This window comes from Trichechus manatus, unplaced genomic scaffold (assembly GCF_000243295.1).
Source record: "Trichechus manatus latirostris isolate Lorelei unplaced genomic scaffold, TriManLat1.0 scaffold00031, whole genome shotgun sequence".
Taxonomy (NCBI): Eukaryota; Metazoa; Chordata; class Mammalia; order Sirenia; family Trichechidae; genus Trichechus; species Trichechus manatus.
The window spans coordinates 12,042,860-12,066,278 of NW_004443967.1; the positions used below are offsets into that span (position 1 = coordinate 12,042,860).

At 40.5% G+C, this 23,419-nt stretch overlaps 1 protein-coding gene across 11 annotated transcripts in view; it reads right to left on the reverse strand.

Moving 5' to 3' along the window:
* Nucleotides 1–22,352, reverse strand: part of ATE1 (arginyltransferase 1) — a 153,070-nt gene extending 130,718 nt beyond the window's left edge. For 5 of the 11 annotated variants that reach the window (XM_023730026.1, XM_023730023.1, XM_023730025.1 and 2 more), the window contains exons 1-7: nucleotides 21,616–21,781; nucleotides 17,517–17,580; nucleotides 14,982–15,044; nucleotides 12,410–12,513; nucleotides 10,025–10,276; nucleotides 3,224–3,453; nucleotides 566–694 (exon numbers count right to left, since the gene is read on the reverse strand). In XM_023730026.1, coding sequence (XP_023585794.1) covers nucleotides 566–694; nucleotides 3,224–3,453; nucleotides 10,025–10,276; nucleotides 12,410–12,513; nucleotides 14,982–15,044; nucleotides 17,517–17,580; nucleotides 21,616–21,721 — 948 coding nt within the window. In that variant the 5' untranslated portion in view covers nucleotides 21,722–21,781. Of the gene's footprint in view, nucleotides 1–565; nucleotides 695–3,223; nucleotides 3,454–10,024; nucleotides 10,277–12,341; nucleotides 12,514–14,981; nucleotides 15,045–17,516; nucleotides 17,581–21,615; nucleotides 21,782–22,120 lie in introns of those variants that run through there. The other 6 variants (XM_023730024.1, XM_023730029.1, XM_023730027.1 and 3 more) reach the window with 4 other exon arrangements.
* Nucleotides 22,353–23,419: the final 1,067 nt, after the last annotated feature.

The following is a 23,419-nucleotide window of genomic DNA, read 5'->3' on the forward strand; positions in this document are numbered from 1 at the left end:
TTCCCCTTCCAGGTTTCTCTTGGGTAATATAATTAATAAAATTATAAGCATATTAGGAATTCTTTGAACACATCCTAGTATCTTAATTTTTTAGTCTCAGTTGTACAGGGGAAGTACATAAAGAATACTTTAGCTGCTATGAACGTTTTCTGAATTTTAAACGTGGATAAAGCGTATCATCAGTGTTGTGCCAAGTATGCCTACCATAGAAATATACAGTGCTTTGCTTGCTTCTCATAGATATTTTAGCTTAGAGCTCTATGAATACTAAGTATTATTACTATGTTTTAGATGAATGCATTCAAACACAGTGACTTTAAATAAAAGATAATTTATTTCATGTGTTCCTTTCCAATTTGAAATTATACATGGCTGGCACTCAGTATGGCAACAGGTGAAGTTGGCACTTTCAGAATGTTCCTTAATTCAGTCCTACCTCTTTGCAGGTATGCTGCAAAGTGACTATAAATAAAATGTACCACAAATAAAGAAAGAATTCATACGATGATAGCAACTGGAGGGGAAAGTTCCGTTTGCACGTAAGAACTGCGCGTGGCCCGCTGACCTGGCTCACAGTTGGCTTATCAGGTGGATCCTTGTGAACAATCATCTGGTAACGTTTATAGATCTGATAAGACTCTTGAAATGTGGCTTTGAACTGAGAACTTGGTGGAGATGATCTCACCACCCTCACCTTCAGAAGGAGTTAAAAACAATGTTCATTAATTCATTTATTCATTCCATGGGCTATGTATTCACAGTTACTCCCATCCAAAAAGAACCAAAACAAATATTAATGCATAAACTAGAGTCATAATATTTTAACATTAAAAAATCAACTGGTTAGTAAATAAGTTATTTCTCCAGCTCATCGGACTTATAGAAACACAAGAAGGCAGAGGGTCTTCTGTACATTCTACGTCTCAGCTTGGAAACTGACTAGATTATGTGACCCTGCCTATATTGTAAAATCTCTGGCACACAAGGTGCAAAAAAATACTCTTTTTTTTGGACACAACTCACCTTTGTAAGTCCTTCCAAAGAACTAAAACTGTGAATATACTTTTTGGGAACTTCTTTATTCATTGTTACTAAGTCTAAACTTACAAAATTTTTTGTAAGTATAAAAGACAACCCTCAGAAAAGTGTTCCTATTTCATACCATAGTTAAGAACAAAGACTCTGAAGTCAGATGTCCTTTGTTCAAGATGTAATTCCACCATCTTGGTCAAGTAACTCAGCCTCTACGTGCCTCAGTTTCCTCATACATAAAACGAAGATGAGTAACTGGTACGTAGTAATGGCTGGTATTTGTTGAATCCTTACAATTACTTTAGTAACTGTTATTACTACCAATACTAGTAAACAGTAGTAAATAGTAAATACCAATTACTACCAATTACTAGTGAATAGCTAACTGCTTGTAAGAGTATACAAAACTTGCTGCTCTAAAACATCCAAGCATGGGGACTACAAAGTCAATTTCATGTGCTATTTTTGTGCTCCAAAAATCAATAATAAAAGCAGCACAGGAAAATGAAGCTTACTTGAAGCAAAATTTCAAATGGAAGAACAGAATGACAAAATATTCATGCTGACACTAATAAAATTTACTACATGGAAAACCACTAGAAGAATAAATGAGATACTAATCAGTTAAAATGTATTAACAAAACAGAAAAAAAGAAAATCAAATGCAACGTAATAAAGGCATAACTGGAAGCGTGCGTGCGTGCGCGTGTTCTGTGAAGAGAGAGTGACATCTAGTGGATATTAAGTCTCTGGACATCCTGGGTATCATTACATAAAAAAGGTAAGAGAGGCTACTGTATGTAGATCTGTTGTTAGCAGGGGTGGATTAGTCAACAGGCGAGGCAAGCACTATGCTCACCTTGCTTACCAGATCATCTGTAGTAAATAATTTCACTACAGATTAGTAAGCACAAGTAAGCCCATGCTTACCCTGCTTACAAGGTCATCTGCCCCTACCAGGGACTGTAAATTTGAAGCGGTGTTGATTCTGTAGAAAGGTGCTGTGGGGTTGGGAGACAGACAGAAGCCTGCCATACCTAGAAGCAGAATCTTTGATGTGGTGAAAAAATGTGACATTGTTCACTACAGATGATCTGGTAAGCAAGGTAAGCACAGTGCTTGCCTGGCCTGTTGGATACTCTGCCCCTGGTTGTTAGGCATGCTGGTTTCCTGAAGACATTACCATTCATGATTCAAAGATAGAAGACTCCTCATAAAATATTTTAAGTAGTGTGTCCGCTTAAAAAAAGAAAAGAAGCGGTCAGCAAACGCCTAACAATCTCTCTTCACAAGTGTGGAAGGAAAAAGGCCAATACTAAAATCAGAGTAGCCAATGAGTTATAATAGTTAGTTATTAAAAGAAAAGTTATTTGTGATAATATATATATTGTCCTAATGTTTAGACTGTGCCAGAGTTAATGTTTAGTATCAGATCTTTAGCGGTAAGTGGTATTCGTAGATTAAGCTATAAATTCAAAGGCTGACCTGTTACTAATTAAATACGAGAAAATGATAAAATCATTATGGCTAATGCTTTTTAATTTTACAAATACTGAAACTAATACTGAGAAATCTACACTTGATCTGGAAAATGTAGATCAATTTGAAAAAAAAGAAAAAAGGAGTTAGCTCTTAAGTATTCATTCTATGCCCTAAATTGGTTTGGGGGAAACCAATGAGAGAGGGTTAGAGCAGAACTGGGCCAATTTCGTTCTCTTTAGATGAATTCCTAACTGCTGGCTGGCTCAAGATCAGAATATTAGACAGCTAAAACAGTGATTTGCCACGTGTGGTCTATTTATTCTCTTTCAATACTTAAATCAAAACTGCCAAAACTAAAATTTTAATGAGAATTTTTCTCCTTTGCTTTAACTATTAAATTTGAGTCATGGGAAACAAAAAGCTAGATGAATCTCCAAAATAAAATGCTAAAGCTGGAACTGTTTCTGTAATTTTAGTATGCAATCTGCCTAATGTATTTTTTTTTAATCTTTTAAAAAATCTTTTTTAAAAAGGTTCCTCTCAAATAGCAATTAACATAGTAAATGTATATGCTATTTTATTCTAATTCACTTTAATTCCTTATTTGATAATACCAAAACATTAACTAGCCCAAACTCAAATGAAAATAAATTAAGTACCCAACAAAGAACAAAAAATAAAACCTAACCAAAAACACCCTCCAAAATACCTCTAACTTGTGTGATGCATCCTCTGGTAAAGGTTCAAAAATGAAATCTTCAAGGGATTTGGTCTGGTTGGATTTAGACTTTGGTGGGATCAAAGATGGCAGTTCGCCTTGAGCCTGGAGACCCTGCAGTTCCCCAGCTGGGCTTTGCTGCATGAGCTTTAACCTCTTCCTTTCTTTCCGGATTTCCTTTGCTTTTCGACATGGAGGCTTAGTCAAATCAGCCCCTTTGCCTAAAAAAGAATGTTGAGATGTTAGACCAATCACATTTGGCTCTAGAAACATTTTTTCAAAAGTCTCCAAGATTCTACAGAATAAGTCCAAAGAGTTCTGGCAGGTTTGCTTTGGGGCAACTGCTTCAGAGGTCACCTCTATGTTGACCTTAAAGATTCTACCTTAGTGGGAGCCACCAAAGAAAACAGTCACAGAAACTTTTCCAGGCAGCTCTTATTGTTGAAAATCTTTTTTGTTGTTGTTTTTTTTCAATCTTCTTTTAGTCTTGTAGGTGGAAAGAACATAATCAAATGTCTTTTCTGCTTTAGGGACAGCTGCCCCTAGTCTATATTTCTGAGGGACACCTCTCCGACAGTATTGCAGACAGATAAATACTTGGGAACTAGGTGTCAATGAGTATGGTACCAGAACACACTCTGGCAATGTAAATATAATATAAATCCTTGCCCAGTTAAAGGTATTTGTATCTCTCTCCATTTAACTTTAAAAGTCTCACTGGTTCAGTTCTAGTTAAAGTTTTCTTTTAATTAGAAAATAAATACCAAGTTGATAACCCTTTAAAATATTAAAAATAAACTTTTATTTTAAACTATTATAAAGCACAAATTTTTGTGAGTACATATTACATAATACGTTAAAACGAAGTATTTCACTTTTGAACAAGATAATCTGTAAATTATGCTTTTACTTAGCTTTTAAAATATTCATACCTTTTAACCTAGTAAATCTTCAAGCAATCTATACTAAGAAAATAAGAGGAGCAAATACTGACGAACACAAACAAGAACTCAAAAAAATCTAAATTCTCAACTACAAAATTATACAATTTTTAGAGTAGCTAAGCAAAAGAATATCATACAGCCATTAAAAGTGCTTTAAAAGAGGTCATAGAGAATTTCTCATTATGTAGTGTCAAAAATAATTCTAGTTATATATAAACATACACATCAAAAACATTTTTTAAAAGCTGGAAAGAAATACACCATGTTGACAGTCATTTTACCTTTCATATGCTGAGAATTTGCATTTCTAACAAGTTCCCAGGCGATGCTAATGCTGCTGGTAAGGTCCAATTCTGAGAACCACTAGTAGAGCAGTGGTCCTCCAAATTTATTATACATAACACGTCCCCTGGGGATCTTGTTAAAATGTGGATTCTGATCCAGTATATCTAGGGTGGAAGTGCAAATTCTCAGCAGGGGTTCGAAGCAGCACGAACTAGCTTGAAGCCCTGTTTTCAACTAAAAACAAAGTTTGCCTATTTTAAAAAAAAGAAGACTGAACAGATCTAATGACCAGGTAGCAAAAAGACTGATACTATAATTAACCACTGCCTTTGTCCAATACATTTTCGTAGGCAGGGGCTGTGTGTTTTCCCAAACACATTCTACAGCCTATTGGTTAAGAGCACCCACTCTGACAGGGCCTGCCTGACAGGAACTGCCTGGCTGGATGACCTTGGCATTACCACTGAAGTTTTCTCTTCTGTACAAGAGAGGTAATAACCAGCCCTGTCCGTGGAGTTCTCACGAAGATTCAATGAGTTACTGCTCAGTTAGGGTTCCTGATTTTTACTACCTATTATTTGCATCACCAATACCTAAAACAATGTTTTACCTGTAAAGGCACCCGTAAATGGTCGTTTTTTAACAATTGCATTTTCCAATAGGTACTCAAAATTATGTCCCCTACATAAGCTTAAAATTATGAAGAAATTATTTAAAAATTTTAAACTACATCAGGTGAACTGAAAAAACCTTCCAGTATTTTTATCAAAGACTATATATGTCATCTTGACACTAATTCATTCATTGGACTAAGCAATCCCTACCATGATTGTTTTTTCTCTACATTAATAACCAATTGCAATGGACAGCAGAACAGAATTTGAGCTTATTTAAGGGATACAGTTCTCCCTGGATCAATAATTCTTTCAGCAGAATGGAAACATAACATATAATCAGTACACCACACCAGTCCTGCCTCCATAGAGGTTCAAACCAAGTCCAGAATTAGTCCCAACTGATTTGAACAGTTTAGCAGACGTGCATAATTCCTAATAAATCTAATACACTTATGATATTTTTAAATAAAATGAAAATACAGGTTTCCAGAGAAATTACAAAGACTCCTATGTTTTAAGAGTAATCCCAAATTTCTAGTGAGAGATATCCTAAAGAAAAAAAGAATGCAAAAATATTTTAATGCTCTTGGTAATCACAGTGTTGGTGGTAAGGTTAGTACTGCTGTATGATGTGAGATAAAGCAAATGGGTGGCTGGGGAATATTTTAATATAACTGCTTCATCTCCAACGTCTCTAAGAACCAGGATTCTCAGTTTGGAAGACATAAATGTAAAGCACCCTCCCCCCAAGAAAAAGAAAGATAAAACCACTGCAGTCCTGAATCTGAACTGGAAATATCAATATGAACTTATGACCCTGAGTCTGTCCACTGAAAAGGCGTAGAAGACAATGACTAAATTAGTGGCAGTAATGGGCACCCCTAGTCCAGCTTGTGATCTCCAAATGCCATTTCCCAATGAAAAGAGCCAGGACTCCTTGGAGAAATGGTTGAATCCACAAATACACAAGATAAGTCTGCAGCATCACATCTTACCAGAGAGCGAAGAAGCTACCAACGACTACTAGGATTTTGTCAAAAGGACTCAGGAGCCAGTGTAAAGAAGCTCCCACAGAGGCAGTGGATTGCAACACAGCAAACATGTCTACGTAAATCCTTGAGTTTACAATGACACCAAAAACAACAAAAAACAAAAACTGGTCGCTGTCAGAAGATGTTACTTTGACAAACAGTAAATAAAACAAAAGAATCAAGAACGTACCCCACCTTTGCTATAAGTTCTTATGAGAATAATCAAATAGATGAGGAGAAATGTCTCTATAGAAGTATTCCAGCCAGTAAAGGAAAAATGAATAACAGAACAGAGTATCAAATCAGTTAACGAAGCTAGGCACTGAGCATCAGTGCTGTTAGCACTCACAAAAAGAGGCATCCAGACGTTATACGCCTCCTGAGAGGACACGCCACGACCCATGAAGTAGTCTTGCCCATCCTCAAACAAATAAATAATTAGAAAGCAAATCTGCCCTCCTCTCCTCCCCTCCCCCAAAACAAACAAACAAAAATTAACCTTAAATTTGACCAACGCCCTAGATTCATCTATCAATTTAAAGGTGGGTGGAGAAGCATGTTAAATTGCACAGTGCAGATGCAATCGGCAAAATACAGAGAGTGGTACAAACAATCTTGAGATAAAAAGTCCAGGTCCTTCAACAAGTAAACTGCAAGTAAACAAAGGGAAGCGATGAAAGTGGAACCTATAGCTCAAAAGAGATTTTAAAAATACATCAATCAACTGCAATACATGAACATTATCTGGATCGTAATGCAAACAAATGTTTAAAAATTGGAAATTTGAAACTGAATATGCAATGACACGAACGAATTTTATTTGGGTGTAATAAGGATATTGTGAATTTTTTTTTTTTAAGTTGTTATCTTTTAGAGATGCCTTTTAAAATAGAAAATAATGTCTGGAATTTGCTTCAACATACTACTAGAAGGTGGCAACTGGATATGGTTATGGGTGAAGTCTAACAGTGGCCATCATGAGTCAACAATTGTTTCAAATGAGGGTAGGGAACACGGAGATTCATTATATTGTCTACATTTGTCAACGTCTGAAATTCTCCATAACAAAGATAGTTTTATTTTGACAAACTATAAATAAATAAAATGATGATGTTGTTGTTAGGTGCCATCGAGTTGGTCCCGACTCACAGCGACCCCATGTATAACAGAACGAAACACTGCCCAGTCCTGTGCCATCCTCACAATCCTTGCTATGCTTGAGCCCACTGTTGTAGCCACTGTCAATCCATCTCGTTGGGGGTCTTCCTCTTTTTCACTGACCTTCTACTTTACTAAGCATAATGTCCTTCTCCAGGGGCTGGTCCCTCCTGATAACATGTCCAAAGTACAAGAGACAAAAAGTCTTGCCATCCTCGCTTCCAAGGAGCACTCTGGCTGTTATTTCTTCCCAGACGGACTTGTTCGTTATTCTGGCAGTCCATGGTATATTCAATATTCTTCGCCAACACCATAATTCAAAGGGATCAACTCTTCTTTGGTCTTCCTTACTCGTTGTCCAGCTTTCACATGCATGTGAGGCGACTGAAAATATCATGGCTTGGGTCAGGCGCACCTTAGTCCTCAAAGTAACATCTTTGCTTTTTAACACTTTAAAGGGATCTTCTGCAGTAGATTTGCACTATGCAGAACATCAGTTGCTTTGATTTCCTGACCGCTGCTTCCATGAGTGTTGATTGTAGATACAAATAAAATGAAATCCTTGACAACATCAATCTTTTCTCCATTTATCATGATGTTGCTTATTTGAGGATTTTTATTTTATGTTGAGGCATAATCCATAACGAAGGCTGCAGTGTTTGATCTTCATTAGTAAGTGCTTCAAGTCCTCTTTGCTTTCAGCAAGAAAGGTTGTGTCATGTGCATAACACAGGCTGCTGATGAGTCTTCCATCAACCCTGATGCTGCATTCTTCTTCATATAGCCCAGCGTCTCGGATTACATGCTGAACATACAGACTAAGTACGGTGAAAGGATACAACCCTGACATACACGTTTCTTGATTTTAAACCATGCAGTATCCCCTTGCTCTGTTCAAAGGACTGCCTCATGGATCAATTATTTTATTATTTTTAATTTATAAAATAATAATAAAAATAATAAAAGAATTGACCCTACTGCCCAAAAGAGTAATAATAATGGAAAGAAATCAAGTCATTCGAAATATTTTATTGGACTACTCTTATTAATTAGAATGAAATCTCAGACCAATAACAATTTAAATGCCATGAAACCCTTACATAAAAAAATGTTCTATTTTAAAAGTGCAAAAAACATTTTATGTGCTATGTTGGTGTTGTCGCTAGGTGCTGCTGAGTTGGTTCCAAGTCACAGCAACCCTAGGTACAACAGAACAAAACACTGCCCGATCCTGGACCATCCTCACAACTGTTGCTATGCTTGAGCTCACTGCTGCAGCCACTGTGTCAATCCATCTCATTGAGGGTCTTCTTCTTTTTCACTGACTCTTTACTTTACCAAGCATGACGTCCCTCTCCAGGGACTGGTCCCTCCTGACAACATGTCCAAAGTATGTGAGATGAAATCTTGCCAACCTTGCTTCTAAGGCATATTCTGGCTGTACTTCTTCCAAAACAGATTCGTTCATTCTTCTGGCAGTCCATGGTATATTTAATATTCTTCGCCGACACCACAATTCAAAGGTGTCAATTCTTCGGTCTTCTTTATTCATTGTCCAGCTTCCACAAGCATATGAGACGACTGAAAACACAATGGCTTGGGTCAGGCACACCTTAGTCCTTCAAGTGACATCTTTGCTTTTTAACACTTTAAAGAGGTCTTCTGCAGCAGATATGCCCAACACAATGTCATCTGATTTCTTGACTGCTGCTTCCATCGGTGCTGACTGTGGATCCAAGTAAAATGAAATCCTTGACAACTTCAGTCTTGTCTCCATTTATCATGACGTTGTTTACTGGTCCAGTTGTGAGGGTTTTTGTTTTTTTTATGTTGAGGAGTGATCCATACTGAAGGCTGTGGTCTATGATCTTCATCAGTAAGTGCTTCAAGTCCTCTTCACTTTCGGCAAGCAAGGTTGTATCCTCTGCATATCTCAGGTTGTTACTGATTCTTCCACCAATCCTGATGCCACATTCTTCCTCATATAGTCCAGGTTCTCTATTCGTTCAGCATATGCACTGAGTTTAAGTATGGTGCTTTAATGTGTATAAATTCTAATTAAGATGACAAAAACTAAAATAGTACTAAAAATTTATTCCTTAGATCATTCTGTATAAATATAAGAATTCAAGAACTAAAGCATAATAACCATCCAACTTCATATTTTATAAAATAATATTGAAAGAGTCATACACACACACACAAAATAAACCCATTCAATGTTGGATAGTTTTTTTTGTTTTTTGGTTTTTTTTAAGTCTATAAGCAACGTATTAGGGAAAAAAACTTTTCAAAGTTGAACATTAAAAATCTGGAAATTTTTAAACTAAAATTTATTATGATTATATAAGAAATGTGATGATAAACTGAAGAATTTTACAATGTCTGTATTGCAGACATAATGTCTACCTAGAATTTATTTTGCCTCACTCAATAATGCCAAAAATAAAAATGGTTAGCATCATATCTTTCAATGACAAAAATCTGATTCTAAAACTTCTAAGGCCCTAAGGTAGTAAGAAGAAACGGAAACCCCTTTAAAATACCTGTATTTAGGGACAAAATAATAAGGCTATTATTTCAGGCTCTATAAAATCAGCAGTTTTAAACAGACATGATTTGTCTATCTAAATCCAGGTAATAATAAGTTGAATAATTCAGGGTTCTATTTTATAAATTTCCTGAGTAAAGTGGTAGTGCCCAGGGATTACACTGACTCAAGTAAAAATAAAAGTATTTCATACATGATTTAACTACCTGGCTTAGGGACAGTCTGAACTTTAACCGACTGTGATGGTTCGCCAGAGCCCAACTTCTCTTCTATATGTTGCGACTGAATTAATTCAGTAGATTCTTCTTTCTTTGGGTTTCCTCCTTTCTTCTCTTCGCTCTCTAAGCTCTCTTTGAGGTCATCACGTAGTGTTTTAAGGTCACAGTGTATATCCAATTTATTTATTAACGCAAAATCACCAGCAACAGCATCCTCCACTGTGGAATCCATAGGCTCATCTACAAATCAGAAGAAACAAAAGTCCATCAGCCAGGTCATCTGACACAATCAGATATACCAAGGGAAAAAAGACCCCTTTATCCATGTGGCAGGGACTACCATGAGTCTACCAAATCCACTCTTCTGTCTTCCAAAGTCACAGAACTATCACTAGACTGTGTCCCTCCGGCAGGGGACTGCATTTCCCAGCCCCTCTGCAACTTGTGACTAAGCTCCTGCCAATGGAATGTGAACAAAAATGTTATGTCCAACTTCCGCCTCATTTGCTTTTGAGAAAATCTGTACCTTTGGATTTCCACCCTTTCCCCTCCTTACTGGATGCAACAGTAAAAACTGGAATGACCTTGGAATCCAAATGTGAAGTCCCATAATGCCTTGGGGGAGGGAGCTACAGGCCAGCCTGGAACACCTGCAGTAGACTGCTGTGAGGAATGAAATGGACTCCTATCATTTTTTGAGTCATCCCATTTTGGTGTCTCTGTTATAGTTATTTAGCCTTTTACCCTAATGAGCACATCACTCTGATGAATTAAGTCCCCCACACAAATAACTCAGGAGCCCATACTAAGTCAAATAAAGAACTCCCTCAAAATCCCACTGCCGTCAAGCCAATTCGGACTCACGGCGACCCTATAGGACAGAGCAGAACTACCCCACAGGGCTTCCAAAGCTGTAATCTTTAGGAAGCAGATTACCACATCTTTCTTCCAAAAAGCAGCTGGTGGGTTCAAACCGCTAACCTTTTGGTTAACAGCCAAGTGCTTAACCACTGTGCCGCCAGGCTTCCTTAAAGAACCCTCTCCCAGAACCAAAGCTATGCAATAAAAGAGGCAACCAACAATTTCCAGAAGGACATCATCCCCGAAGCTTACCCATGTTAATTTTTCGAACTCAGAACACGATTCCTGCCCACCCACACAAGAGAAGTTACATTATGTAGCCAACAGAAATCTAAAGATTAGGCACCAACAGCAGTAGTCAGAGCCACACCAAAGTTCTGATGTTTCTAATGTCCAACTGCCCCTGAAGCTTTCAGACCCAAGTCTTCAGGCCTCCTTGTTGCCCTGGCTCTGCCAAACTGGCTCCCCGTCCTCCTGAGCGCTGACTCAGTCAGGGCAGTGCCCGAGGGCAAAGAACATCTCTGTCTTGTTGACCACTGCCTCTGCAGTGCTGAGAACAGGGGCTGGGACTTTGTAGGCATTCACCACGAGCTTGCTGACTGGATTAATGACTAGGACTGGGATGGGGGTTCTCAGGATTAGGCAGCCCCTAAGGCAGGAGTGAGAAAGAGCGCTAAGAATGGGTGGTACTCACAATTCCTATGCTCATGTGTTAGGCACTATGGGAAAACTAAAAAAACAACGTTTAGAAAAAGCTAAATCTGTAACCAAAGTTAATTAAGAGCTACTAATCATCTTTTAGGAAATTCACTTGTAATTTAAAATGCATCTGACAAATAAGAAACAGAATTTCAGGCACTATATTTTACTTAAGTGAGAGCTCACTCAAACACAGAAAAATCCACTGCTGTGAACTCGATTCCAACTCAGAGCAACCCTACAGGACAGAGTGGAACTGCCCCACAGGGTTTCCAAGGCTGTACATCTTTACAGACTGCTACATTTTTCTCCCGCGGCACGGCTGATGGGTCCGAACTGCCGACCTTTCTGTTGGCAGCCGAGTGCTTTACCACTGCACCACCAGATCTCCCTGAACACAGAAAACCTGAGCTTTACTCTGTTCTAAAAGTGACTGTACAATCTTCAATAAACTACATCTAATCATCTGGTGATGATACCACAAGGCAAGTGATAATGCCACTTTCTATGCACTGCATTAGGATAGTATTAGGATAGTATAAAATAAAAGTGGCCAAAGTCTTGTGCAAACTAAAATTTCAGTAAACCCTAAGACATGACAGAAATTTGAAAACAGTCTTCAGTCTTCTTCCCAAGCCAGAAGCTCAGGCATATATCCCCAGACCCGAGCCCTGAGGCCCAGCTATCAGCAGTAGTTGTAATCATGGTAGTAGTGCACGATTGTGGCACCGACCCCCTTCCCTACCTGAGAAAATGACTTTGAGTCATTGGAAAGACGTCCACTCAGAGCCAAGAGACCCCGCCTCCTCTTACCCTCACAACTTCCTCTGGAAACATCCCCTTTAGCCAGAAATTTCAACATTTTTTTCAAAACCTTCTTGTGAGATTTTGATGGCTGAAACTGCAAAGGTCGGCACCTACGAAAGCGAAATAAAGAGTGAACTCAAACTTTGAAAGAATAAAATCAATTCTAGGTCACATCCACCATGGTGAGGCAAACCCTATGCCTGGGATTTCTGGTAACAGATGAGGCCTAATGTGGCCTCTAACCCCTTGCCAAACTTCACTAAAACTACAGTTAAGGGATTAAAAAAAAAAAAAAAAGACATAAACCCACTAGGACCAAGAGCATGGGAGAAAGCAGATGTACAAGTCGTTACTGACTTAGCAGACCAACGAAAAGTTGAATCTTACATCAATAGTGGGAAAAGTCAAAAAAGGTACCCAATTTTCTCTACATTACACCTAAAAGATTTAGGGATTGGTGATGCCTGGTACTTCTGGAAATATGATTGAATGTGGGTCTAAATATATGAGAAACCCCTTGAAAGTCTGCTTCCAAAGCACTTAGATATGGGATCCCTCCCCCCACTCGGCACAGCCAGATCACTGTCCCTACAACCTGACAGAAAATTGCAAACTTTTAGAAAAGAGTAAAAAAATAGGACCTCTGCTAATCAAAAGGCTGGCAGTTTGAATCCAACAGTTGCCCCCTGGAAGCCCAATAGGACAGTTCTACTCTGTCCTGTCGGGTCACTGTGAGTCAGAACCGGCTCGACAGCAGTGTGTTTGGTTTGGTTTTTTGGAACGTGAAGGATATAAGGCACAGTTGAAGACAATGACACTGTGCTGGAAAGAGGAAGTGTGAATGAAAGCCTAAATATTGAAAGCTGAGACACCCAACCTAGCCCCCAGAACGCTGGCAGACAGGATTCTCCTTTCTCTCTGGATTGTGATCAGACCTAGAAATGTTGTTACTGGGGATTCCCCAAGAGAACAGCCCAGCCAGCTCACCCTGCCCAAAGCCCACAGTAAACAAGCACTACTCAGATGCACAGAATTCCCAATGTTGGAAAGTCAGAATCACCAGAAACTTGAAAAAGGCCTCCAGTACAAAGACAGATGCCAAACAAACTGGAGAAAGTAAGTCGGAGGACAGAGACTTAAAACAAAAACAACAAAAGACCTCTCAGAAGTAAAGATACGATGGGAGAAATAAAAAATTAAAGAGTAGAAAAAAGAAGTTAAGGAAATCTCCCAGAGATTCATGAATAGACAGAAAACGGAAGAGAAAAACAATTAGCAGACCAGTCAAAAAGTTCCAGTATATGAATTAAAGGTTTACAGAAGATCAACAAAATAATTCAAGAAAATCTTTCTGAATTGAAGTATATGACGGGAGAAGCTCCCAGATAAGAAAGGCCTCTCGAGTCCGTATGTAATGGATGAAAACTAACACACAGCAAAACACATCATGAAATATTAGAACACTGAGGAAAAGGGGAAGATCCTAAAAGCTTCCAGAAAGAAAGAACAGGTTTCAAACAAAGGAACAAGAAGCAGAACACCACTGGATCTTTCAGCCACAATAAGAACAATGGAGCAAAGCCTTCAAAATTCCGACAGGAAATCATTTCCAACCCACACTTCTGTACCCAGCCGAACTATAATTTTCAGTACTGAACTGAAACATTTGCAGACATGCAAAGTCTCAAAAAATTTACCTCTCATGCACATTTTCTCAGGAAGCTATTCAACGTGCTTCACTAAAATGAGGGGTAATCCCAGCAAGAAGGCAGAGGACACAGGAGTCAGGGAACCAGCTAGACAGACAAGGAGAATTCCCTGAGGACCGTGAAGAGCTACAGGACAGCAGTGCTGTGGCAGGTGGAGAGAGCACCTGCCCAGGTCGGAGCAGGTCACGGGCTCCAAGAGAAAATGATTTTCATCAAGAAGATAAAAGTAATCAAGCGTTTGATTTCTCTGAACATATTAAGAGAAAACTTACACAGCTATCCTAGCAGGAGGGGGTATGGGAAACCCAAAACAGTATGAATAATTAAGAAAACATTTGGCAGGAAAATTTTACTTAAGCTTTCCATTTAAGAAAACCAGACTGTGAGTGTATACAGCAGATTAAGTTTAAGACCCTCTTACTATTCCTACCGAGTAATTTATAGGATCCTGTAATACTGCTTGTGTAAAAGCCCTGTGTCAAGTACTACACTCGAACGTGGAAAGCCCTAAGCTAAATCCTGTTAAAAAAAAAAAAAAAACTGATATCTAAAAGGAATTTAAATATTTACCAATATTTTCCTAACATTTCATGATACCCACTGACTAAACTGTTCTATCAAAAGGGTATTTTTTTCAAGTCATATTTATGTGTAAACCAATTGGATGGTATTATTAAAAGTTATCAATCAGAACATAAATACAGCATCAGTATGTAGAAAAGATATAACATATTTACTTTTCCTTTTAAAGGATGTCTACCTAGATGGCAATAAACATTAAAAAAAAAAAAAAACAAGATCCTACTAAAAAATTTACAGTCTTCATGTTATAGATTCTCTTTCTATTCATTAAAAGACCAAACGCTTACCTTATTGTATACTGAGGACAACATGTTTGATTCATGACAGGTTTGTACACATATTTCCCGCTTCTAAAATTACAAAACAGTTTTGTTAAGTTCTTACACATTTTTCATTTACCAACATAGATTAATACGGGCACACTCAATTAAGCGTAAATATTTATTTAATAGAAACCCTGGTGGCAAAGTGGTTAAGAGCTAGGGCAGCTAAGGAAAAAGTCGGCAGTTCGAATCCACCAGGCACTCCTTAGAAACCCTATGAGGCAGTTCTACTCTGTCCTATAGGCTTGCTATGAGTCGGAATCGACTGGATGGCAATGGGTTTTGGTTTTCTGTAATAGTGTAAAAATGCATTTAAGTTAAATAATCTTGCAAAGTGGGAATACCAAGGACCAGAGCACAGCCTTTTGTTGACTAAACCCTTACACCTGCACTCCAAGGTCAATCATCTCAATGTTCTCACTCACACTGGCACTCCCTCCGGTAAGTAGACCTGCCACCAACCCTCAGTCTCGCCTAAGGGCCCTGAGAGAAAACTGCAGGTGATGCTGGGAGACTAATGCACGCTGCCACCTGTGGCGTTCACACTTGGTTGTTCGACATACACCAGGACAAAGGACTCAAAAGCTAACCCAATCCTTTCCACGCATTCCAGATCTGTTAATGGCAGAACAATCCACTGAGTTGCTCAAGTCAAAAAACTGGGAGCCATACTTAGACATCTCCCTCTAATTCACCTTTGTATCCTTCTATCTCCAAAATGTATCTTACATTTGTCCCCTCCCATGGGGCAGGAGCCCTGGTGGTGCAGTGGTTAAGAGGTACAGTGAGCTACAGCTGCTAACCAAAAGGTCAGCAGTTTGAATCTACCGGCCACTCCTTGGAAACCCTATGGGCCAGTTCTACCCTGTCCTACCGGGTTGCTATGAGTCGTAATCGACTCAACAGCAACAGGTATTGCCACTGCAAGGAGCCCTGGTGTGCAGTGGTTAAGCGCTCGGCTGCTAACCAAAAGGTCAGTGGTTCGAACCCACCAACCACTCTGCAGGAGAAAGATGTGGCAGTCTGCTTCCGTAAAGATTAAAGCCTTGGAAACTCTATGGGGCAGTTTTACCCTGTCCTATACTTCTACTTGACCTATAGAGTCACTATGAGTAGGAATCCATTCTATAGGATTTGATATTAGTTTATAGTTACTGCCACGGACACCAGTCCTCACTATTTCCCACCTGGATACTGCCACGATCTCTGGGACTCATCTTCCTGCCTCCAGGATCACCCCCTCAGATACCTCACTGCCATTTGAAGGATCTTTTCCAAAACACAAATTGCATCACGTTCCTCTCCTTCAATGGCTCCCCTCTATCTTAAAAAAAAAAAAAAAAAAAAGAGTTCTACAGCATAGCATGCAAAGTCCTCCAACATCTGACTAATACCTGCCTTGTAGATGAAGTTTAAAGAAAGCTGTAAAGCTTCATTTGCTATGCTCAATCCCGTGTCTTTTGAAGAGTTCTGGCATAGGGTACTTAGCATTGCTTACACTTGCAGGAGGAACAAGGCCTTTCTGAGACAATCGGGAAAATCTAATCGACTGGGTAACAGGTGACATCAAGGAATTATTCATCTTGTAAGGTATGATAGGGTCTTGTAGCTACGTTAAAAAGCAAAAAAAAAGTCCTTCACCCAGAATCCAGAGAGCGTAGCCAACACCCATGGTCTGGAGGGCGGGGCCGTTGCCCAAATGGTCTCAGAGAACAGAGGATTATTTTCAAGCCTTGAGAGCTAATGTAATTTGTTCTGCTGGGTTTTAGACTTGCTTGGTGCCCGTTATCCCTTATTTTCCTCCAATCTCTTTCATCTGTAATAGAAATGCCTACTTTCTGCCTGTTCCACCATTGTACTTTGGAAGCAGATTAACTGTATTCTAGATATCACAGGTTCACAGGTGAAGAGGGATTTTGCCCAGGATTGAAATGTCTAAAGTCTCACCCACACCGATTTAGATGTTTCAAAAGATGAGGTTTTAGACTCAGAGTTGACTGAAGGCTTTTGGGATATGATCGGGTGGCGCTTGTGTAAAGGACATAAATTTTTGGGAGTCAAATGGTGGAATGTCATGGATTACACTCTGTCCCCCAAATACTTATTATGAGGTATTGTGCCCCAAATGCCATATTATGATACAGTGTCTGGAATTTAGTATAAAGTACTTAGGGGGTGCAAGGAGAGGAGAGCAAGGAGAATTGATGAACCAAGATTGGCAAAATGTTGATAACTATAGAACGTGAGTGGCGGGTGCATGAGGCTCATTATAATGTACTGTCTACTTTTGCGAATATTTGAAATTTCCCTAATAAACATTTTTCTTAAGACAGAGATTAAAAAAAGACTAAAAAAAATTGTTTTTAAGTTTTTTGTGCATATTAATTCACCTGATTTTTATGTTTACAGCACAGTCTTCAACTTTGGAAAAAGAACAAACATTTGAAAGGCAAACTATTCTCAATTATAAGAAGAAGTATTTGTATTAAGGAGCTTTACCTTCGCCAACCTCGGTCTATAAGATCCTGATAATCCTGTGCTGTCAGGGAATGTGCCCACATGCCTGAAAAAATAAGTGGCATATTAATTACAGCAGGTTGAAGTTCTCTCTTTTTTAAATTCAAAGCATTATTTTATTAAATGTGAATATTTAGGCAAATAGAACACTGACATTGGAGAAATTCAAGTTTGTGCCTACATCACGCTTGGTTAGTGAGACAATTCAAAACACAAATGTAAAATAAAGTGTATTTATTTCATTTAAGAAATCAAATACATCAGAGTGATTAGATTTAGTTCAAGATGAGTCAATGGCCTCCGTGACATCACAAATTTGGGTCCTCGTTGCAATCAGACTACATTTCACCTTTAAACCTTAGTAATATACTTAATGATTTATATGGTCTCTGCAGAAGAATTAGACGGCGAATGTTTTTTCATACATACTAATTCTTCTGATTTTCATATATGTTTACAGAATGGTCTTGAACTTTGGAAAAAGGACAAAAGTGTACAGCAATGTTCTTTCTATATATAAAAACTGAAAATAGCTTAAGAACCCAGGAACCGGCAAATGAGTACAATATGATGGATAATTATTCAACCACGAAAAAAAAATAAAGACCAAGAGAAAACATTAAAAGGCATACTGAAATTAATGTTAAATAAGAAATAAAGGAAGTATTTTTGTAATCAGTAAATTGCATCAGAACTATGTAAAGATAGAGATAGGCTTGAGAAAGCAGGATGCACTGAACAGAGAATGGGTCTGGAGTCCACCAGAAATTAACTGAAGTCTAGTGGGTGTTCATTAACTCCAACAACTTACTCTATGAGCCTCATCTTCTTCATCTGTAAAATGGGAATAATAAAAAACACCTACACAACAAAGCCACCACTTGTCTGTCAGTTTGCTGCACTGCGGTGGCTTGCGTGTTGCTGTGATGCTGGAAGCCATGCCACTGGTATTTCAAATACCAACAGGATCACCCATGGTGGATAGGTTTCACTGAACTTTCCAGATGAAGACAGACTAGGAAGAAGGACCTGGAGATCTACTTCTAAAAACACTGGCCAGTGAAAACCTTATGAATAGCAGCAGAACATTGTCTGATATAGTGGCGGAAGACGACTGGGGAAGAGATGCTTCCTCAAAGTAGAGTCGACCTTAATGACACAGATGTAGTAAAGCTTTCAGGACTTTCATTTGCTGATGTGGTATGAATCAAAATGAGAAGAAACAGCTGCAGGCATCCATTAATAACTGGAACGCGGAACATACGAAGTATAAATCTAGGAAAACTGGAAGTTGTCAAAAATGAACTAGAACACTTTAAGATAGATACTGCAGGTATTAGTGAGCTGAAATGGACTGGTATTGGCCATTGTGAATCAGACAATCATATGATCTAGTACGTTGAGAATGACAAATTGAAGAAGAACAGCGTTACATTCATCGTCAAGAAACACTTCAAGGTCTATCCTAGAGAACAACGCTGTCAGTGATAGGATAATATCCATATGTCACAAGGAAGACCAGTTAATATGACTATTATTCAAATTTACATACCAATCACTAATGCCAAAGATGAAGAAATTGAAGATTTTTACCAACTTCTGCGGTCTGAAATTGAACAAACATGCAATCAAGAAGCATTAATAATTACTGGTGATCGGGATGTCAACGTTGGAAACAAAGGATTAATAGTTGGAAAATATGGCCTGGGTGATAGAAATGACACCAGAGATTGCACAATAGAATTCTGCAAGACCGAGGACTACAGTCTTCAGTATGGATTACACTTCAACATAAAGAAAACAAAAATCCTCACAACTGGACCAATAAGCAACATCATGATAAATGGAGAAAAGACTGAAGTTGTCAAGGATTTCACTGCACTGGGATCCACAATCAACGCCCATGGAAGCAGCAGTCAAGAAATCAAAGGATGTGCTGCATTGGGAAAATCTGCAAAAGACTTCTTTAAAGTGTTAAAAAGAAAAGACTTCACTTTGAGGACTAAGATGCACCTGACCCAAGTCATGGTCTTTTCAATTGCTTCAAACGCATGGGAAAGCTGGACAATGAAAAAGGAAGATCGAACAAGAATTGGTGCATCTGAATTATGGTTTTGGCAAAGAATACTGAATATACCATGGAATTCCAGAAGAACAAACAAATCTGTCTTAGAAGAAGTACGGCCGGAGTGCTCATTAGAAGCAAGGATGGGGAGACTTCATCTCAAGTACTTCAGACGTGTTTTCAGGAGGGACCAGTCCCTGGAGAAGGACATCATGCTTGGTAAAGTAGAGGGTCAGTGAAAAAGAGGAATGCCCAAGGAGACGGATTGACACAGTGGCTGCAATGATGGGCTCACACATAGCCAAAGATTATGAGGATGGTGCAGGACCAGGCAGTGTTTCGTTCTGCATTACGTAGGGTCGCTGAGTCGGAACCAGCTCAATGGCACCTAACAACAACAACCCAACAAGGAAGGAGCCACGGTAGCACAACAGTTAAGCTCTTCGCTGCTAACTGAAAGGTCAGCGGTTCAAACCCACCAGCCTCCTCCGTAGAAAAGATCTAGCAATCTGCTCCTGTAAAGATTACAGCCTAGAAAACCCCATGGGGCAGTTCTACTCTGTCATGAGTTAGAATCAACTCCAGGGCACACAACAACAATAACCCAATAAGTAGGGTGCTTTATAATAAATATTATTATTAGATTTATATTGAAATAATAACAGAAATTTACAATTATCTCTTTAGGTGAAAAGATTCAAAGCAAGTTTCTTCCATAGGACTTAAAACGTAGAATGTCTATATTAACCAATTTCCCTTATTAAATGATTGGAAACATCCAATAAATTAAGGTCTATTAAAACATTAATTTTAGACACATTTAACATAACTCATCTGTTATACAACTATTATAACCACAATACTAAAATTCCGAAAAAGAAAAAGGAGGAACCACTCATGCCCTTGGCTAACACTGCCACCATTCTCTGCACGGCTAGAGTTTTCTCTCTCATAGCTGTAACCACGCCGCACATGGCCATTTTGCATCTTGTTTATTTTCTCCGTTTAACCCTGCACTGTAAGCATCCCACACCCCACCCCCCCTTAGCCGGTCTTCACAATCATCACTCCTAAAGGCAGCAATTACATTCCATTCCCTCTGCCCACAGAAGCATCATATACAATACTTGTAATGAACGGGAAATGACCACACCATATTGTAGGGCACTAGTAAATTTTTTTAAAACAGAAACTACCTAAATATACATCTTCACGGCTATCCCATTTCCCACCATGCTAGATTATTCTATTAAAATACGAGATTCTACATTCTACATCTGCCAGTCATGACAAGGCAGGAAATAAACACGATGCTTTGTCTGCGAACAACACATCTTCCCCCAAAAAACTGAACCATGGGGAAAAAAAATTGTAGGCTGGCTTTGATGTCGAGGTGGGCAGAAGGAATGATATGGGATATAAATACCTGGGGAAATTTTCAAACAGGTTAATACAAACAAGGCCCCCTGGCCAGCAGCGACCATGGTCACCGGTTTTCTGTATGTTCATCAGAGAAATTTTTCCCCTAAGTTATGCATATGTGTGCACACACGTATGTGCACACGCTCACACCTTTTTCTACACAGCAGCACCACACGACCCTCCCGGTCCTGCGCCCCCGTTTTGCACTTACTAGCGGGGATCCTCCCACGTTACCGCTTACAGGTCGGCCTCAGCCGTAAACACTAAAGTACTCCCCGGCACGAGCATGCCAGCATTTCTTTAACCGGCTCCCACTGACGGGCATCAGTTTCCAGACCTCTTCTCCCGCACGCCGATCACCATCTCGCACGTCCAATCAGCGGGGTGGGTTTTCCCGAAGAACAAGCACCTCGAAGCGTCCCTGCTGAATCCGACGCGAGGTCCGTTTTTCACTGACAGCCTCGGCCCTCCCAGGGATGCCCCGTCCGCAGAGCCTCCAACCCGGCACGCCAGGGGCTCAGGCCGCCGCGCGTCCCTCAAGCGACCCCCGAGCCGCCGCTGAGCCCCCCACGCCCGCCGGCCCGGCTCGCTCACCCCTGGAGAGACTGCCGGACTCGTTCTTGCAGTAGCCGCAGCGATAGAAGTCCTCGCCCTCGAAATACTCCACGATGCTAGGCGAGAGCGCGGCCCAGGAAGCCATGACCTCGGCCACCAGCGCTCCGCGGCCCGGCCTAACGCCGCCAGCCCCGCCGCCACCCCACAATGCACCGCGCTGCCCAGGGCCCGGAGGCTCGCGCGAAGCCGCTCGGGCGCCCGCAGGCCCGGCAGCGCCGGGAGCCGCGAGGGCCGACGCCGCTCGCGCCATCTTAGCCGAGGGCAGCAGCCCGCTATTTCCGTTCCTTCTCCGCGAGTAGCCGCCATCTTCAGTGAGGGTGAGGCGGAGAGACGGAGCGTCAGGGGAAACCGTCGGGGAAGAAGCGAGTGGGAAGGAGCAGAGGAGTGGGGCGGCCGGGCCTGTTTTCTCCCCGGCCAGGTGTGACCGGGCCGCGGCGGGCGCGTGCGGGCTCGGGCGCGAGGTGGCGGCGACGGAGACACTCACCGCAGGACGCCTTGCCCTCTTTGGAGTCGCAGTAGCCGCAGTGGTAGCCATCCTTGAGCCCCTTGTACTCCACCATTGAGGCCATGGCCGCCAGGTCCGCGCAGGTCGGCCACGCCTCTCGGCGCCGCGGGGCGGCCCCGGCGGATGGCAGGCCCCCCGGCAAGGGCGGGGGAGTGGGAGGCCAGCGCGGCGGGTCCCTGTGCCTGGAGTGCCTTGTCGGGTTCGGGGGCCGGGCAGCCCGGGGCGGTAATGGGGACGGTAGTCGTGCCCCCAAGCCCGAGTTTGCCCAGCACTTCGCACACTTTATCGCCAGTCCTTCCCACACCTGTGCCTTATCAGCCCATTTTACAGATTACGAAACTACCGCCTGCAGTTCTCCGTTTGAAAGTTACCCCTCGGGCCGCCTCCGACCATCATACCATGTAGGTGGTGAGGAACGGGAGTTTTTCATTCTCGTGGAATCCAGATTTCTGGATTCCATGGAGGTAGAGGTGTCCCACCCAAGCTGTTGCTTCGTGATGATCTGTGAGCCTTGAAGTCAAACAAGAAAGAACAATGCCTTGGACATTGTGCTCTTTTGAAGAATCATCTATGTGCAGTTTCGACGACAAAAACTCCAGAGTTAGACTAGAGCTATGTTTTAGGGTAAATCAGTAATTATCTGCATTGTTCTTCAAGAGAGTGTTGCATGTCCACAAGATATTCTGGCCCTGTTTCCATGGCATTGTGTAAATACTAGCAATAAGCTGGAGTATAAGAATCTAAAATATTCTTCTTCTTCGGAGCATTTTTTTACTCTAGTCGGAAATGTTGCCCCAGTTTGCAAATTATATGTTAAATAAACTGACTTAATATTTTTCTTTTAACAGTATTAAGGAGATCTTCTTCTAAACCAGCACGCACACACTTAAATGCTCGCAGACATAAGCACACGATTATGCAAGTATTCGGTGAACCGGGAGTTTTAGCAAACTGAAAGCCCACTTCACTTTTAAAGGAAACGCCCCTCATACCTGAGCCCCTTGCTAGCACATGCCAGTATAAACCCATTGTCGCACTGTCTTATAACTTAAAGAGAAGCTAGAAAATCTAGACTTTTTTTAATGTAAGATGTTACTTCTGAAAAAAAATTCTAAATAATGCAGGCTGAATTCAGCTCATGGGCCTCCAATTTGTGACCACCATTTTAAAAAGGATTCCTTTGGAATTAGAGGCTGGGCAAAGTATAAAATGAGTGTTTCCAACAAGATAATATTCCATGATCTTTCAGTGTGTATGCGTAGATCATTGAAGCCTGTC